At 34.8% G+C, this 12,807-nt stretch overlaps 1 protein-coding gene and 1 long non-coding RNA gene across 2 annotated transcripts; one reads left to right on the top strand and one right to left on the bottom strand.

The window, feature by feature from the left end:
• The first annotated feature begins 2,936 nt into the window (after positions 1-2,936).
• Positions 2,937-3,771, top strand: LOC114366258 (uncharacterized). The gene is made up of 3 exons (XR_003657014.1): positions 2,937-3,237; positions 3,345-3,574; positions 3,757-3,771. It is a non-coding gene; the product is annotated as an uncharacterized LOC114366258 (long non-coding RNA).
• Positions 3,772-9,462: 5,691 nt separating this feature from the next.
• Positions 9,463-12,563, bottom strand: LOC114366256 (mitochondrial cardiolipin hydrolase). Its single transcript, XM_028323081.1, has 4 exons — positions 11,989-12,563; positions 11,594-11,916; positions 11,423-11,501; positions 9,463-9,722 (listed from the first exon to the last, which is right to left on the bottom strand). The coding sequence occupies exons 1-3, from the start codon at positions 12,449-12,451 to the stop codon at positions 11,478-11,480; spliced, it is 810 nt and encodes a 269-aa protein (XP_028178882.1). The 5' UTR covers positions 12,452-12,563; the 3' UTR covers positions 9,463-9,722; positions 11,423-11,477.
• Between the last annotated feature and the right edge of the window lie 244 nt (positions 12,564-12,807).

The raw sequence follows: 12,807 nt of genomic DNA on the forward strand, positions 1-12,807 counted from the left end.
TTGCATTAATAAATTAACGGACTATGTTTACGGATAGCCAGGGATGTGCTAACTGGACCCCGTTGCACTGATATTCTATGTTGGTGATGCCGTGTGATACACTGACTGAAGACGCAAAGCCGACTGCCGATTCTAAAGTGTTATCCCACGAAATTAAATAATTCATTTACTAACTCTGATTCTTTTCTGCGAGCAGTTAGAGACAGCAGAGCAGTTGATATAATCCTTGAACGCTATAGACTTCTTTAAGGCGAGATACATAAATAAGAACTGAAGAAGTATTAAACTACAGATACATAGTGACTTTATTCCAGATTAATTGGTATAAAAGTGGCAACCTTAGTATATGACAGATAAAGATATTACTGTACTACATTGTAAGTGCGTCAAAACGGCACAGTTTAATTTAGAAGATGAAGTATGAAAGTCAAAGTCAAAGTCAAAGTCAAAATTTCTTTATTTGTTTAGACTAATAAATAGTTCTTACAAATCGTCATTTTGCTCTTAAGGAGCCTCTACATGTCTCATAATCTTTTTACCCTACCAGCGCTTCGAGACCAACATTTGGCAAGTGCTGAGAAGAAGCGCCGCAACAAACTCAGTCACCACTGTCTGCCGGTTAATATAAATAAATATAAATAGTAGTAGTAGGTACATTCGATTCAGGAGCAGTTCACTGAATTTACCATGCATTCTTGTATGGTGTATCTTATAAGAATGGGTATACAAGATTGCGTGGTATATTAAACAAGGTAGTGACGTGCTAATATCTAGACTTACATATTAAGATACTAGTAGAAATGACTCGCATACATAAATTTGAATAACTTGGATTGACCAGTCCCCGAAAGCAGCGCCTGTTCACAGACATGACGAGTGAACCAGCCATCGCTTCACTCGACCATATNAATATCACTTTTCTTTTTGAATTCATTAATATTTTGTTGAATAAATAGAATACAGTTTAAGATGTATTGTGAAGCGGCCGTGAGAATGCCAATTTCTTTAAACAATTCTCTAAGGGACGCTCTTGCTTTCATTTTATACAAGTATCTTATCGCACGTTTTTGCAAAATAAATATTGTTTCAAAATCTGCAGCTTTGCCCCATAGCATGATTCCATATGACATTAGGCTATGAAAGTAGCTAAAGTAAACTAAGCGAGCTGTTGAAACATCGGTTAATGACCGTATCCTTTTTATTGCAAAAGCCGCTGAGCTGAGCTTTCCCGCCAGAGTTTCTATATGGGGGCCCCACTGGAGTTTTGAATCCAGGGTAATTCCCAGAAAAACAGTAGAGTCTACCAGATCGATGGCATTATTATTAAGTTCTATTTGGGTACTAATTGTTTTTACGTTAGGCAAAGAGAATTTTATACATTTTGTTTTCTTTGCATTAAGTTGTAAATTATTTGTAGTGAACCAACTTAAAACTCTTGTTAGTGCATTGAACTAATTTCATGAAGAAGAACTAATTTCTAATTGGGACGTTATTAGCGAGAATACATGATTTTTACTAAATTGTTAGTGTTAAGAAAGTTGATTAATGTACTAAAGATCGTGAGGAGCGTGTAAAAACGTAATTTTAAGTCAATTGTGAAAGATATTAATATATTGATACAGCTGTTAAAACACCGAGAAAAAATACAGATGATAGGTGTTCAATCATTTTCTTTAGTTACACTTAGGAATGTTAAAAGTATTGCTCGGTTCAGTATCATCACCTGCAGCCCTACATGTAAACTTGGAACTCCACAGAAAAAAAGTTACCAATTAATCAGTTACCAGGAACAGAAATTCCTATGCGATTAAAAACAACTCATTTGCTTGCATCCTCCAATCGCGTGTATGCATACCAGACTCGTACGCGCGCTTGCGGCCGGCCTAAACATTCGCCTTTATTAAAATAAAAAAACATTAATGCTCATTGAGTCCGTAATTTATTCAAGATGAATATTTTAACGCTTAATTTCTTAATCAGTTGGCTGCATATGAAAATAAAGAGTCTGGCGCCAAATAAAGTAGAAAAGTCTGTACCATGTTATCTATGTCTATGATAGCAAACGGACAAAAAGCATTATAAGATTGACCTTTCGCATCGCAAATACAATGGCTTTGTTTTGATAATAGAAGTTAATCCGTAAATTATTGTAATGCACTGAATTGATCATGCTGTAGCCAGTCATATCTCTCCAAATAAAAGCAAGCCGCGACAGTAAATAGATATCATTGTATTTTAATTCGCCATTGTTGCCTCAAATGACATCATCCAAAGAAGGCAATCGCCTCAAAATGGAATTTATTACGGGGGCAATACCATTCCCATTCAGTCGACAATAAAGGACAATGTTCATTTCTGGCCTGGCGTGGACAAGCTGCTAATGAAAATATGAATTTGCCAAAATTTTTTAATTAATTTTTAAAGTATTCACTTAGTGTAACTTTGTATCAATTTGCCTTTATAAAAATCCAATTTAAATAGTACTTTGTGTGATAATTACAACTTCCTGTCTTTAACACTCAATTCAGTGTTGCCAAAATGAATCTAATCGGTAAGAATCGATTCATATCGATTGTTTTTCGACTATGACAATTAGTATTTTTTTAAATACGTATTCATTAAAATGACATTTATAAAACCTTTTTAATATTCCAATAACACTACCAAAAATATTTAAATAACTAAATGAAACCTTATTTCACACACACCTTATTATACACCTTATTTCGAGTCATCAAAAAATACAATCGATTTTTATATCGATTATTTTTATTTATCACCACATTATTAGCATGGCAACACTGAAAATATTGTCACAGCTGTTATCTGTCATTCGCTTTGTTTTGTATTTTTCATCGTGAGTGTTGTTTATTTCTCAAAACCAAGTCTTTGCCAAAATAAAAGCAGAAGTTTCCCTTTTGGTCCTCGATGCTTCCCTTCCTGGTGACCCTGGCATATGCTCTCGAACTACGAATCTCACTCAACCAATGACCAATGGCTCACTTTCGGACATCGAACCTTGCCTAAACGCCGACCACGGCTTACGTATGGACTCCGACCCGAGCCCCAATGTTAACCCCAGCCCGATTTTGGATAATGCAACCAGTAATTCCTCAATCTCATGAGGAACCTATGATATGTATCAATTGTATAGCTGACATGATGCAGAGGAGGCGACATAGCCTAGAGCTTATTAAGTTCAGTTGGTTATAATGTCAGTGGATGACTCCTCAGCTGGTAAGTTATTGAATGAGCGTGTGGACTTGTTGAATACCTTTTACAATGTATTTGATCAACTACCTTTACCGTAGATTACCATAATCCTAATAAAACTTTTTTTTTAGATTGATAACAGCAGTGTATGTTGTCACTCATGTTGGACCGTGGCCACGGTGTGGCTCTGCACCAATCAAGGACAAATAATATTTCAAATGAAGAAGCAACCACTAGCACTGGTCACAGTTAACGTGGATTATCTTTGTTACAAATACGTTCCATAGACTGCATATTAACACGGAAAGAGAATCACATATTCGAAAATAATGTAATAATGGAAAAGATTTCACCTCGTCAAGTAAGTTTTTTTATAATTATTTTCATTATATTTTATTAAAGACATTGGCTTGATATATTTGAACAAAGTGTATATTTCTTTCTATACAAATACTTCTTACTGATAGATAAAAATTGACATCACATCTCAATATCATAAAGAATTAATTTTGAATGATACCATAATTAATTTCTTTTTTTCAGCAGCGGGGATCTGATCAAATATGTCATCCCTGTTGGCAGTGAGCTGATCGAGCTGCTACACATGCTGTGGAGCCCCAACAAACACATGATGGGACGTGGATTCATTTGCCCTTATATTGGCCGAATAACAGTAGGTTGCTGTGCTCATGTTATGACAATTTTGTGGTTTTTGAGCTAGGCAAGGTATCAGGAACATGTATTTCCACCTGCCCAGTTCCTAGACAATATTTTATTGACCCATGAGTCAGATTAAAATAATAATAATTTAAAAAAAATGTGTTTTATTTTGCTTCTAACCTTTCTAGTCTTAAGCAAAAAAAATTTTTTTTAAGTACTTTGATACAAAATGATATTTATATTCTGTTTCTTACTGGTATAGACTATTTAATAAATAACAAATTACATGCTGCAATGTCTGTCCACCTCAGGCCAAAGGTCCCATACTAAGTGGGCATAACCCTTTCGCGGTTATTAGTTCACTCATCACGCCCACGCTATCGCCATTCACTCGTTCGTTCATTCAATCGTTCAGACGAGAGCGCGGGAAAATCACCGACGTCATATCGCATGTCACTTGACAGCCATTGACAGATTGACGAGTCACTTTTGCGAATGCGTTGAGGCAGAAATTTAATTTCGGGGTCGCGGTTGTTCGATTCGTATGAATGGCGTTTTATTGAATTACACCAGCGCATTGTTCAAGGAAGACTGTTATAACCGACGGCAGTTGCTCTAGTTCACTTGGATTTCATCCAATAAGTAAATATTTACTGTGGATTTAGTGAATCAGTTCTGCATCAGACTGCATATCTATAACGTGACAGACAAACAAGATTGTGTACGTAAAAGATTGTATTTTTCGGGTTTCGTTTATCTGTAAATAAATTACGGCGCGTATTTCTGCGGCGACAAAACCCAAATCAACTTAGAAAACGGCGGCAATGTAAGATCTAAAGCCATCTTTAATTCAGGGGCGCAGCAAATATTGATGTCTGCTCAAGCAGTCTGCGTTAAGTCAGCCTCCCGAGAGAGCACTTTCCCCTGACTTTGAGCATACATAAAGATCGTCGTCATGAACTTATAAAACGAGCATTGTTATTCAAAAGTGATTAAATATGAAACGAGCATAGAACCGTATTTATAAACAAGTACAGAGTTGTGCGGGTCACGCTGCGCGACTATGGCGTAATAAAAAAACCTATTAAAAATCAAAGCCCAACGGCACGCGACCGTTACCCCATGGATGCATCGCGTTGCACCAATTTTTTCAAATCGCCCCACCATGAGACGTTTTTGTGCAAATCTTGCATCTATTGTGAGAAGAAACCGAAGCTTGATTCTGCACACAAAGGTGATCGTGGAAAAAACCCAGCACCTGGCTGGAAGACGTTTGGGGCGCTGTTTCTGAAGGGACGTAAGGGCCGATGGATGGCGGTCGTAAATCAGTGGTGTCCCCCTATAAATAAGGGCTTAATCGGAAGCGCCCGCGCCGGAATCGGGGCCAAACAAAGCACAAGACACGGAGAAACGAGATCCCGACACCGGTGGGGCCGGGACGCTCTTTTTGCCGAATGCAGGTGATGCTACTGTAGAAAACGTCGAATTCAATTATCCGTCTATTGACTATTTGGAGCGTCTCCAATCCTGTTGCCATGCGGAGCTGAGGAACGTTATGTCCCGACATAAAAACTCCACTCTTACAAATTGATCGTAAATTATCGGAATAAGGTAGACGCGTTACCGACGAACCAACCCTATTAGTTAGTGCGAAATAATAAAACGTGTGTAAGTGGATTCACAAACGTTGGGCCGAGTTATTGTCAATTTTATATGCGGCATTACAAACTCGAATGCTATTTTCGTGTTATTAAGCCGCCGTATAGTGTCGTGTTGCTAACCGGTATGCCCCATTTGTAAGACATCCCGCATTAAATGGAATTTTTATATGCCGAAATAAAAAACTATCCGCTATTTATACAATGATCCATTTAAATGTTTGTGTTTTTGTGTAGTCTATTGTCTACGAGCGTGTGGTGCATTTAAGCAATTAGGCAGATTAGTATTCTGTGGCCTATCAGGTCACAGTGTTTGGTTTTGATAAATATAAACCAAATGCTTGCCAATGATTGTCTCCTAATCATTGTTATTGATGAATATGACATTTTCATGTGTCGCAACCAATTCTATCAATCAACTTAACCTTTAATTTAAACTAGGTAATAAGTCTATCGGACATTATTTCACGTCATTGTTTTACTTTGAATGCACAATGCACATTTCATTCAACTTTGTGCATCGCGGTAATAAGATGCACAGACAATATCGATTGCATATCGAATCGCAGCCCTTTATTTCCACTTCCTTTAATCGTTATCCATTTCTGGACAACATCCTGTGCTGTTAACCCCACACTGCTTTGTTTGTAAATATAAAAACATTTAATATGTTAAACGGTACGTGAGTCACACGCCCCGCTTTAGGGTTAAGACCGCGATCCACGGGAAGGTTAAGCGATTCAAATGCGACGAAAGGTAGACAAACAAAACCAATAAAAAACTAAATTCAATGTAAATTTCAAAAGTGGCTTTCTGGGTTCCAAATTATGCATAAACTTCCATAAAAGGGCGTAATGGCAACTGGAACTTGTAAGGAAAACATTTGAAGTTCGAAAAGATATCAGATTCTGCGGTTTTTTCGCGATATCCATGTTGACCACACTGCACTTTTAAGATTTTAGGTAGGTATCGCTTTTATTAAATAACTGTAATGTAAGTAAACACATATCACCAAACTATAGAAAAGAAACAGTATATTGGCGGCCAGCTTCTAAAGTATCATTGTCAATGCTCCAGATCAATGTTAATTAATAATAAATAATGAGTGTATACAGTTGTTCATTCGAGATAATATTATTAAGATTTAATTGCTACTTCAACATGACACCGCTGCCAATACCAACCGATTGGCGTAAGAAACGTTTAGAGACACCTGATTGTTATCGAAATATCGATACGATTGGAAGAAAAACGTTTAATTACTGAACGAAAAAGATAATTAAAAAGACTATAAAGTCAATAAATTGCCGACCTAATCGAAGAAGCGTTATTGATTACTATAAATCTACGTGTTTCAACCAATTTTACGCATTGATACAATCCAGTACTGATGCCTAAAGTGATGTGAAATCAGTTTGAAACAACAATTACTGTAGTGAGATTTAGCAATGTTCGCTATTTTTTCTCTAAGAAATCCTAAGAATAAGCAATCGCCAACTACGAGTTAATAAACCTAATAAATCCAAGCTGACTAACTCAATCTTGAAAATCTTATTAAAGTTGTCAGCCCATTAGACTTTCTTACGAGTAGTTTTAAACTTATGTAACCTTATTAGATTTTTATGCTGATAATGAAATGGAATCAATCTTATCAGATTTAATAAAATTAATAATACACGAAATATTTCTAATTAGAGACATTTTGCGGCCAAAACTATGTTGCGCCCTAATCTTATAAGAATCCATTTTCTATCCATCATTAGTCCTATAAGATTAAAAGAAAATTTGTTAAAAAAATAATAGGAATAAATAATAACACACTTATTAGAAAATTATCAACGTCTTATAAGACAGAATAAGGTTTTGTTCAATGAAAAATCACTATTAAGTGTTAGAAAGGAAATACTATCAGTTATGCTATAAAATTGCAAGCCTATGCACATTTCTGCTACAGTCTCGCTGAGTGTGGACAGCATGACCGCCAAACTACACAATAACCCTTACTTTATGGCCAAAGATGGAAACTGAACCCTTCTCGAAAACACATTTTAAATTCTCCACACGCAACAAACACTGGCTAAGATCTTGTATATCATATAACTTATTCCGACAACTCATGGCACACGACATGATTCCTAAGTAACACCATTAAAAATATCTCCACAGGAAGTGTAATGTGGATTAATTTGAATTTTATCGTGATAATTGGCCTGTTCGGAGCTATGAAGGCAGAATGGGAAAGTTGGAAATTGATGGTGCAATACAATAAGTAACTGAACTAGTAAAATATAGTGAAGGTTAATTTCGAACTTCTAAAAATCTCCTGATTCATTTCGTTGCGGGTCCAATGACAACATGTCATGTTTAACATTCTCCCAGGTCAAAGTGGCAAACTTGACTTCCATTGGTGGGGTTTTTATTAGAGGTCAAGCTGTTCTGGCTACATAGGAGTTGCAGCAGTGGAAACGAGAGGTGGGAATAGTCTCGATTAGGTACTAAAGAGGTGCAGTCTTCTGGCAAATTGGAGAAAGTGAGACTGAACATAAGAAAAAGTCTAATTGCAAAAAATAAATTACTAAATGACTGTTTAACATTTCAGATTAATAAATAGGTAAGTTAAACTTTTAAGTATTTCAACATTCGCAGACAATAGTAGTTACGCCCACAGCCGACTCGGCAAAGTGTCGCAAGCCAGCAGGAAATGCAAAAGATTTTGTTATTAATAACAGTTATAACAGAACCAAATATTTCTTATTAGATGTAATAGTAACTTATTGGCCTTTCTAAATAACATTCCTATAGGATCTTACATTTAAATATCATTAAAGACACTACCTACCTATGTTAACTTAAGTTTGTAAAAGGTTTTCTTTAGCAACAAAATTTAGTCAGATGTGCTAATGACTGTAAAAACTTACGTCTATAGTATCATCACAAGTATGGAAGTAAGTTACCGAAACTTACCTGTACTAAGTTTCGGTTCGGGAATAATAGTAGTAACCATCGCGTGTATAATACCACAAATAGGTACCCTATTTAATGCATTTTAGTTGATGAAATGGTGTTAAAAGTGTACTTCTATTACCCACATATAATGTAGTATCAAATTCACGTTTCATTACGTAATTCACATTCGAACATTTTCTTAATTATTACCTGTACACGAAAATAAATAATTATAATATACTAATTTTTGTGGGTAGTCTGAACCTACACTTTTATTTCTAGTTGTGTCTAGTTACTTGCAGTCAGATTAATCTATATCGCTGTCGTATTAACCCTACTGCCTAATAGCTGGTGTTACGAAACCTGTTTCCATAATTAATGAATAATTAATGAATGCCTAATGAGTTGCCTAAAGGTTGACTTCCGGTTCGTGTTCGACACCACGACTAAAGTAATTCGGCTTTGGTTATTAGAATTATTCGTTTAAGTAAATGAAATATTTTAAGTGGGTAGATACTTATCGCTATTATTTTAATTAATCAACTAGTACTACTTACGGAAAATTTGATACAGGTAGGTACCACCTATTCTCTTAAACCACTAAAATATAAAAAAAAAATATTATTATTTCATATTGTACAATCAGACGCCAAGTGAAAAACAAAGCGCTCCAAGGGAATATTGCACAATATTATGTCCGTACTGAAAATATTAGTTAACTCTAAATAAATTAAGTTCTTATTATATGGCTCCTCTCTCTCTAATCCCGTCGCTAGTTAATATTTTCTGATACATATCGGGTAGATTTTTGGGTAAGTAAATGATAAAAAAGTTCTAAAATCTGCGGACAAATACATTTCAAATATTATTTCCTACCACTAGCGACATCTCGGAGTACATTTATAAATAAAATAAGTGGACTTCCCGACGCTAGATGTCGCTGCACCGAAATAAAAAATGGATGCTATAACTAGCACTTACCAATGCCACCTAGCGGCGAGTAGCGGAACTAGCTCCTCACTTGCTAGCAACGATTCCAACGACGCCATCTAGCGAAGAACACTGCATCCAATGCGCACATTTTCAAAACACTATTTACCATGTAAAACTGTCGACATCACTTAACTTTTTTCACGTTTTTATTGTATTATCACTTATTGAGCCATAGTATTGCACATAATATTTATTATCAGTAACACAGATTTCACAAATGCACTTGTGAGATTGCATCATTGGCAAAATTATCTGAAACAAAACAAAATAAACATTAATTTATGGCACGTAGAAGAACATACTTTTTAGAGAAAAAGATCATAATTGTACATTATAATTATTACACATACATATTAAAATGGTCACAGCTGAGGATATCAATTAAAACGGATTATCGAATCTAGATCAAAAACTTTATTTCCAAAAAAATATCAACTAATTTATTAATTTACTAGCTAAAAGTATGCTTCATACTGAAAAAATACAAATACTTTCAAAAACAAGCATACTAATCTACCTACGGCATTCACTTGGCCTGCGCATTAAAACTATAGGCTACCAATAATTTGTGGTTTGCGCGCACAGATGTTGAACTAAATGATCCTATTAATAGTATCTTACAGTATCATTTAAATACACAAATTATTTATTGAAGTAGTTAAAAGTAGACACTTGTTATCAATAAAACAAGTTTAACCTTGTACTTGAATGTCAATAAAATGATTTATTTATCATATTTTAACAAAATAATGATTTGGGACTATTATTAGACTAAATGCTATGAGCAATTAGGATAAGAACAGTTCAATTTATTGAAGGATTAAAATTTTAGAACACCAAGTTTCCATGAGGTATTTGTGTGCTCAAAGTAATGGAAATATGACTTATGTTCAGACTTTTTTCGACTTTAACATTGTGAAAACACATGGCCACTTAATCCTTCTTCATTTAAAATCATAAAACTAACTTTTGCGTTAGTAATCTAAAAGTTATAGTCGAAATTAAAATCATACTTCGCATTTGAAAGGTTGTTCTAGAAGTAATAGTTTTCAAGACGATTTCTACACGTTTTAACACATAAATTCGTACTTTATTTAACCATACATACCACAGACACTTCATCCAATGAGGCACTAATCCAGGAGAACATCGAGAAAGAATCCATCGTGATAACCTGTCCTAATAAATAACCAACGTAACAAACTATTCCACTTCAATCCGATTCTTTTCACAGCACGTTTTTCGGCGAAATCACTTGTTTGCGACTTAAAACTGTTATTACGAACACTAGATGAGTTATTCTACTATTTGAATTACTTTAAAGCCTGATTCTATACTGAAACTAGGAGGTATTAGCCTGAAAATTGCAAGCACGTGCACATAGAAATGCACTTACATGCACTCTACAAATTTTACCTTCCGAAGGAATTGAAAGTACTAATCAGCACATTTCTCCTAGAAACAATGAAAGTAGATATAAACGTCGAATTTAATACACGAAATTTATAACCAATTCGAATTACAGCGGCTGAAAAAACTACACAAAGAAAACATATGATCGATCGAACTTTTGTGCACATGGACTAGTCTATGGTCCTCTCTAATGTCATCCGTAAAAACAGAGGTTATAGAGGTTATGTAGAGGGCGCTAAGTGCGTGTGTACTTTATAGTGTTTTTCTTCTGGATTAAAATGATTATAATAGCACAGCATGGAATTAAAATATTGTAATTAAAAATTACTTGCACAAAACCAATAAGGATAATATTTTACTAAAAAGCATTTTCGAAATAATTTGATTTGAGTGCTGCCGATAGGTACTAAAAAAGATAAAAGAAATAGGGGTCCGGCAAATCTTATTTTATAGCTACGAGTACTTATAGTCTAGATCTTATCTCGATTTAAATTTTAAAACCGAAAATGTTTGATTTGAATAAAAACAGACAGACTTACTCGAAATCTTGATTTTCTACGGTGGTGAGCAATCGTTATTTTCAGTTGACTTCAGTTATGTGGTCGACATCATAACAGCCTGGTAGGACAAAAATTGAGAATGGTAAAATTTAAAATTAGGAAATATGAAATTAACTTAGATTAAGATCTGCATTATAAAAGTAGTCTCACCGGCTCGGTCTCCACCCACAAACTTTCGAACTCTTTCTCAAACTTGCTTACAATATTTGGATGTGAAGTGACGATTACACTCTCGTGATTCGATACCATTGCTTGAGTGGACCAGTTTAGGGAGCCGGACATCACGAAAGCTTTTACTTGTTTGTTCTTTGGTTGTTGCTTCGAAATGTTCTTATTAAATTTCGCGTGCACATTTAATTTTTCAGCATGTGCTTTTAATAAACTTTTGCGCTTCATCGCTTTGGGCCCATCGATGATGCAGAATTTGTGATGCATCAAAATTGACTTTTTATTCGTTTGTACTTGAATAAAACCTGAAAAGAAACACTTATGAATATTCATCTAAAACTTAAAACATGAGCAAATGTTTAAAATTCTTTACTTACTATATTCTTTGAGCTTGTTAATTTGTGACTGAGGTGTAAAAGCCATGTCGCTGTCTACCATTATTCGCACTAAAACGTGTTTTTGTCCCAGCCTGATTATATGTTCTGCTATTTCACTGCTAGTAATTAAGTACATGCACACATCTAATGTTTCACGTGCTGATTTGATGTACTTAATTAGCTTGAAACAATTCAGCTCTCTGCTTTCACAGATAGTTAGGTCCTTATTAGGTGGAACTTTTATTGTGTGACGAACAACATCATCTGAGAATAGTATGACGTCGTTTATTTCACGGTTTTTGATTGCTAAAACTTCGTTGCACGTATCTTCAGTGACGACTTCTGACTGCGAACACTTCTGCTTTGATCTGAAGAAATATTTATACAACTTCTTTGCCACTTGAGAAGCAACTACGGCAGTGGCTGTAGACGCCAGCAAAAACTTTGCGCTTTTCCAGTCCATGATTACGGTAAAAATATTTCAGTCAAGTTATATTTAGCCACAAATTAACAAATATTGTATTGGTTATCTTATATCCACCATGTTGTCCACGCATCTGCAAAAGCCAAAAAATCTCTAGAACCTCTCATCTAAAATTATTAAACTACCCTCAAATGGTTTTTGTTAATTTTTCTTTATTGTCTTTGAATTCTTTGTTGGAATATTTTTATTAATTTTCTTCTATATTTTAATTAGGAAATAACAGATAATATATAAATTATATAATAATAGCTAAATTAACAAATAAAAATAACATTTTTTTTTTATTGCAGAATTGCGTGTTATATTTCATGTTTACCTTACCATAGACAATTTTA

Source organism: Ostrinia furnacalis, unplaced genomic scaffold (genome assembly GCF_004193835.3).
Source record: "Ostrinia furnacalis isolate ACB-3 unplaced genomic scaffold, ASM419383v2 OfSCF0606, whole genome shotgun sequence".
Classification (NCBI taxonomy): domain Eukaryota; kingdom Metazoa; phylum Arthropoda; class Insecta; order Lepidoptera; family Crambidae; genus Ostrinia; species Ostrinia furnacalis.